Genomic DNA, 7,280 nt, shown 5'->3' on the forward strand with positions numbered 1-7,280 from the left:
CATCTCCTGGAAGGCTTGACTCCTCTTCCTCCACTGGCTGTGAGGGGCATCGACATTCTCAGCAGCTGAAATGAAAGAGAAGGACAAGAATTAGCTTATGTGAGACGGAGAGCAGAGAGAAAGAAGTGTGTGTTGAAAGCATCTGCAGCTTGTCATGCAGAGTGTGGGGTCAGCGAGAAGTCAGAAGAGACAAAGAGGATTAGATATGAAGAAACCCTGCGTGATGTCTCCTCCAGCGTTGCCATTCACCGCGGTCTCCGCTTTGCCCCCTTCCTACAATGGCCAGCTTCAAGGGGAGGGAGGGTCTGCAGGTGGGCTGTTCTTCCTCATTCAGTTCCAGCCTGTTTCCTGGTGTTTCGTGTGACCTTCTCCTGCAAGAAAGAGGCAGTGTGTTAGTGAGAGGCCTGTGAGGTGTTTGGAGAATATGGCTGTCACGATGGAATAGCTGATGGTCTGTATGTGAGATCTGAGTTGTTGGTGGGTAAGGGTTGTAGTAGTGCTGAACATGTGAGTATGAGAAGGAGGCGTGGTGCAGTGATTGTAGGAGAGTGAAGGGGAGTGGCGGAAGGCAGTGTTGGGAGTGTTTCAATTAGTGAGGTTGGAGAGAGAGTGAAATCAGGCAGGTTAGAATCATAGAAAGGTCACAGCACAGAAGGAGGCCATTTGGCCCATCGAGTCCGTGCCGGCTCTATGCAAGAGCAATCCAGCCAGTCCCACTCCCCCGCCCTATCCCCGTAACCCTGCACATTTTTTCCTTTCAAGTACTTATCCAGTTCCCTTTTGAAGGCCATGATTGAATCTGCCTCCACCATCCCCTCGGGCAGTGCATTCCAGATCCTAACCACTCGCTATGTAAACAAGTTTCTCCTCATGTCACCTTTGGTTCTTTTGCCAATCACCTTAAATCTCTGTCCTCTGGTCCTTGACCCTTCTGCCAATGGGAACAGTTTCTCTCTATCTACTCTGTCTGGACCCTTCATGATTTTGAATACCTCGATCAAATCTCCTCGCAACCGTCTCTGTTCCAAGGAGAACAACCCCAGCTTCTCCAGTCTATCCACGTAACTGAAGTCCCTCATCCCTGGAATCATTCTGGTAAATCTCTTCTGCACCCTCTCTAAGGCCTTCACATCTTTCCTAAAGTGCGGTGCCCAGAACTGGACACAATGCTTCAGTTGTGGATGAACCAGTGTTTTATAAAGGTTCATCATGACTTCCTTGCTTTTGTACTCTATGGGCTCGATTTTCCGAAATTGTGGGTGCGTTGGGGCAGGGGGGGCGGGGGGGGGGGAGGGGGCTCTGAAAATCGGGGAAATCCCGTTCAGGTTCGGAACCCGGCTCCAACCCGCCGACGCCGAGTTCCCCACGGACGCACCGTGCATGCGAGCGTCCCGAATCCGGAAGTCCTTACCCGGTCTGGCCTATATGTGACTCCAGACCCACAGCAATGTGGTTGATTCTTAATTGCCCTCTGAAATGGCCTAGCAAGCCACTCAGTTGTAAAATCTCGCTACGAAAAGTCATAATAAGAATAAAACCGGACGGACCACTAGCCACCGGACACGACAACGGCAAAACACCAAGCCCAGTCGACCCTGCAAGGTCCTCCTTACTAACATCTGGGGACTTGTGCCAAAATTGGGAGAGCTGTCCCACAGACTAGTCAAACAACAGCCTGACATAGCCATACTCACAGAATCATACCTTTCAGCCAACGTCCCAGACTCTTCCATCACCATCCCTGGGTATGTCCTGTCCCACCGGCAGGACAGACCCACCAGAGGTGGTAGTGCAGTGATATACAGTCAGGAGGGAGTAGCCCTGGGAGTCCTCAACATTGACTCTGGACCCCATGAAATCTCATGGCATCAGGTCAAACATGGGCAAGGAAATCTCCTGCTGATTACCACCTACCACCCTCCCTCAGCTGATGAATCAGTTCTCCTCCATGTTGAACACCACTTGGAGGAAGCACTGAGGGTAGCAAGGGCACAGAATGTACTCTGGGTGGGGGACTTCAATGTCCATCACCAAGCGTGGCTCGGTAGCACCACTACTGACCGAGCTGGCCGAGTCCTGAAGGACATAGCTGCTAGACTGGGCCTGCGGCAGGTGGTGAGCGAACCAACATGAGGGAAAAACTTAGTTGACCTCATCCTCACCAATCTAACTGTCGCAAATGCATCTGTCCATGACAGTATTGGTAGGAGTGACCACCGCACAGTCCTCGTGGAGATGAAGTCCCGTCTTCGCACTGAGGACACCATCCAACGTGTTGTGTGGCACTACCACCGTGCTAAATGGGATAGATTCAGAACAGATCTGGCAGCTCAAAACTGGGCATCCATGAGGCGCTGTGGGCCATCAGCAGCAGCAGAATTGTATTCCACCACAATCTGTAACCTCATGGCCCGGCATATTCCTCACTCTACCATTACCAACAAGCCAGGGGATCAACCCTGGTTCAATGAGGAGTGTAGAAGAGCATGCCAGGAGCAGCACCAGGCGTACCGAAAAATGAGGTACCAACCTGGTGAAGCTACAGCTCAGGACTACATGCATGCTAAACAGCGGAAGCAACATGCTATAGACAGAGCTAAGCGATTCCACAACCAACGGATCAGATCAAAGCTCTGCAGTCCTGCCACATCCAGTCGTGAATGGTGGTGGACAATTAAACAACTAACGGGAGGAGGAGGCTCTGCAAACATCCCCATTCTCAATGATGGCGGAGTCCAGCACGTGAGTGCAAAAGACAAGGCTGAAGTGTTTGCAACCATCTTCAGCCAGAAGTGCCGAGTGGATAATCCATCTCAGCCTCCTCCCGATATCCCCACCATCACAGAAGCCAGTCTTCAGCCAATTCGATTCACTCCACGTGATATCAAGAAACGGCTGAGTGCACTGGATACAGCAAAGGCTATGGGCCCCGACAACATCACGGCTGTAGTGCTGAAGACTTGTGCTCCAGAACTAGCTGCGCCTCTAGCCAAGCTGTTCCAGTACAGCTACAACACTGGCATCTACCCGACAATGTGGAAAATTGCCCAGGTATGTCCTGTCCACAAAAAGCAGGACAAATCCAATCCGGCCAATTACCGCCCCATCAGTCTACTCTCAATCATCAGCAAAGTGATGGAAGGTGTCGTCGACAGTGCTATCAAGCGGCACTTACTCACCAATAACCTGCTCACCGATGCTCAGTTTGGGTTCCGCCAGGACCACTCGGCTCCAGACCTCATTACAGCCTTGGTCCAAACATGGACAAAGAGCTGAATTCCAGAGGTGAGGTGAGAGTGACTGCCCTTGACATCAAGGCAGCATTTGACCGAGTGTGGCACCAAGGAGCCCTAGTAAAATTGAAGTCAATGGGAATCAGGGGGAAAACTCTCCAGTGGCTGGAGTCATACCTAGCACAAAGGAAGATGGTAGTGGTTGTTGGAGGCCAATCATCTCAGCCCCAGGGCATTGCTGCAGGAGTTCCTCAGGGCAGGGTCCTAGGCCCAACCATCTTCAGCTGCTTCATCAATGACCTTCCCTCCATCATAAAGTCAGAAATGGGGATGTTCGCTGATGACTGCACAGTGTTCAGTTCCATTCGCAACCCCTCAGATAATGAAGCAGTCTGAGCCCGCATGCAGCAAGACCTGGACAACATCCAGGCTTGGGCTCATAAGTGGCAAGTAACATTCGCGCCAGATAAGTGCCAGGCAATGACCATCTCCAACAAGAGAGAGTCTAACCACCTCCCTTTGACATTCAACGGCATTACCATCGCCGAATCCCCCACCATCAACATCCTGGGGGTCACCATTGACCAGAAACTTAACTGGACCTGCCATATAAATACTGTGGCTACGAGAGCAGGTCAGAGGCTGGGTATTCTGCGGCGAGTGACTCACCTCCTGACTCCCCAAAGCCTTTCCACCATCTACAAGGCACAAGTCAGGAGTGTGATGGAATACTCTCCACTTGCCTGGATGAGTGCAGCTCCAACAACACTCAAGAAGCTCGACACCATCCAAGATAAAGCAGCCCGCTTGATTGGCACCCCATCCACCACCCTAAACATTCACTCCCTTCACCACCGGCGCACTGTGGCTGCAGTGTGTACCATCCACAGGATGCACTGCAGCAACTCGCCAAGGCTTCTTCGACAGCACCTCCCAAACCCTCGACCTCTACCACCTAGAAGGACAAGGGCAGCAGGCACATGGGAACAACACCACCTGCACGTTCCCCTCCAAGTCACACACCATCCCGACTTGGAAATATATCGCCGTTCCTTCATCGTCGCTGGGTCAAAATCCTGGAACTCCCTTCCTAACAGCACTGTGGGAGAACCGTCACCACACGGACTGCAGCGGTTCAAGAAGGCGGCTCACCACCACCTTCTCAAGGGCAATTTGGGATGGGCAATAAATGCTGGCCTTGCCAGCGACGCCCACATCCCGTGAACGAATAAAAATTTTTTTTAAAAAGTCCTGCCGGCGGGATGAGGTATTTAACGCACTTTACTCGTGACATGTTAGGCAGTTAGAACGATTTTTAACTTACCCGGGCGGCTTTCCCACGGCTTCTGATCCACACCCGGTGAAACCAGGGCCGGATCAGGGAAAAAGAAACAAAATAAATTAAATAAAAAACCACTGCACAAAATTAAAACACAATATCAACCGACCCTTTCCACCCTGCTCCAATGTCTGATGTCTCCCTCTCCCATCACCCGCTCTTCACCCCCCCCCCGATCTCCCCCTCTTCACCTCACCAATCTCCCCCTCTTCACCCCCCCGATCTCCCGCTCTTCACCCCCCCGATCTCCCGCTCTTCACCCCCCCGATCTCCCCCTCTTCACCCCCCCGATCTCCCCCTCTTCACCCCCCCGATCTCCCCCTCTTCACCCCCCCGATCTCCCCCTCTTCACCCCCCCCCGATCTCCCCCTCTTCACCTCACCAATCTCCCGCTCTTCACCCCCCCAATCTCCCTCTCTTTACCCCCCCGATCTCCCCCTCTTCACCCCTCCCGATCTCCCGCTCTTCACCCTCCCGATCTCCCCCTCTTCACCCCCCCCCCGATCTCCCCCTGTTCACCCTCCCGATCTCCCCTCCCCCGATCTTCCACACTCTCCCCCCTCCCTCCAATCTTCTGTTCCAGCTCCTGTCAGCAGCCAGCCTGTCAATCAGGGGCTGCTGGGTGTGAAACCCGGAGAGGACGTTAATCACCATCAATTATGATGCGATCGTGTTGGAAACAGTAAGGTTTGTTTATTCGGGTTTGCGACGGCATCAACACCCCCTCCCCAATCACTGTCAACACCCCCTCCCCAATCACTGTCAACACCCCCTCCCCAATCACTGTCAACACCCCCACCCCAATCACTGTCAACACCCCCTCCCCAATCACTGTCAACACCCCCACCCCAATCACTGTCAACACCCCCTCCCCAATCACTGTCAACACCCCCTCCCCAATCACTGTCAACACCCCCACCCCAATCACTGTCAACACCCCCACCCCAATCACTGTCAACACCCCCTCCCCAATCACTGTCAACACCCCCTCCCCAATCACTGTCAACACCCCCTCCCCAATCACTGTCAACACCCCCACCCCAATCACTGTCAACACCCCCTCCCCAATCACTGTCAACACCCCCTCCCCAATCACTGTCAACACCCCCACCCCAATCACTGTCAACACCCCCACCCCAATCACTGTCAACACCCCCACCCCAATCACTGTCAACACCCCCACCCCAATCACTGTCAACACACCCTCCCCAATCACTGTCAACACCCCCACCCCAATCACTGTCAACACCCCCTCCCCAATCACTGTCAACACCCCCCTCCCCAATCACTGTCAACACCCCCACCCCAATCACTGTCAACACCCCCTCCCCAATCACTGTCAACACCCCCTCCCCAATCACTGTCAACACCCCCTCCCCAATCACTGTCAACCCACCACCCCAATCACTGTCAACACCCCCTCCCCAATCACTGTCAACACCCCCTCCCCAATCACTGTCAACACCCCCACCCCAATCACTGTCAACACCCCCTCCCCAATCACTGTCAACCCACCACCCCAATCACTGTCAACACCCCCTCCCCAATCACTGTCAACACCCCCACCCCAATCACTGTCAACACCCCCTCCCCAATCACTGTCAACACCCCCTCCCCAATCACTGTCAACCCACCACCCCAATCACTGTCAACCCACCACCCCAATCACTGTCAACACCCCCACCCCAATCACTGTCAACACCCCCACCCCAATCACTGTCAACACCCCCTCCCCAATCACTGTCAACACCCCCACCCCAATCACTGTCAACACCCCCACCCCAATCACTGTCAACACCCCCTCCCCAATCACTGTCAACACCCCCACCCCAATCACTGTCAACACCCCCACCCCAATCACTGTCAACCCAACACACCAATCACTGTCAACACCCCCACCCCAATCACTGTCAACACCCCCACCCCAATCACTGTCAACACCCCCTCCCCAATCACTGTCAACACCCCCTCCCCAATCACTGTCAACACCCCCTCCCCAATCACTGTCAACACCCCCACCCCAATCACTGTCAACACCCCCTCCCCAATCACTGTCAACACCCCCTCCCCAATCACTGTCAACACCCCCACCCCAATCACTGTCAACACACCCTCCCCAATCACTGTCAACACCCCCTCCCCAATCACTGTCAACACCCCCCACCCCAATCACTGTCAACACCCCCTCCCCAATCACTGTCAACACCCCCACCCCCAATCACTGTCAACACCCCCTCCCCAATCACTGTCAACACCCCCCTCCCCAATCACTGTCAACACCCCCACCCCAATCACTGTCAACACCCCCACCCCCAATCACTGTCAACACCCCCTCCCCAATCACTGTCAACACCCCCTCCCCAATCACTGTCAACACCCCCTCCCCAATCACTGTCAACACCCCCACCCCAATCACTGTCAACACCCCCTCCCCAATCACTGTCAACACCCCCTCCCCAATCACTGTCAACACCCCCACCCCAATCACTGTCAACACCCCCACCCCAATCACTGTCAACACCCCCACCCCAATCACTGTCAACACCCCACCCCAATCACTGTCAACACACCCCTCCCCAATCACTGTCAACACCCCCACCCCAATCACTGTCAACACCCCCTCCCCAATCACTGTCAACACCCCCTCCCCAATCACTGTCAACACCCCCACCCCAATCACTGTCAACACCCCCTCCCCAATCACTGTA

At 54.2% G+C, this 7,280-nt stretch overlaps 1 protein-coding gene across 1 annotated transcript in view; it reads left to right on the forward strand.

Annotated features, from left to right (window-relative positions):
* The first annotated feature begins 205 nt into the window (after window positions 1–205).
* The window catches only part of LOC137322627 (proteoglycan 4-like), a 20,823-nt gene continuing 13,748 nt past the window's right edge, over window positions 206–7,280 (forward strand). Inside the window, exon 1 of the mRNA XM_067985534.1 lies at window positions 206–311. Within this exon, the coding sequence (XP_067841635.1) occupies window positions 206–311 (106 nt within the window). The remainder of the gene's footprint in view (window positions 312–7,280) is intronic.

Source organism: Heptranchias perlo, chromosome 6 (assembly GCF_035084215.1).
Source record: "Heptranchias perlo isolate sHepPer1 chromosome 6, sHepPer1.hap1, whole genome shotgun sequence".
Taxonomy (NCBI): domain Eukaryota; kingdom Metazoa; phylum Chordata; class Chondrichthyes; order Hexanchiformes; family Hexanchidae; genus Heptranchias; species Heptranchias perlo.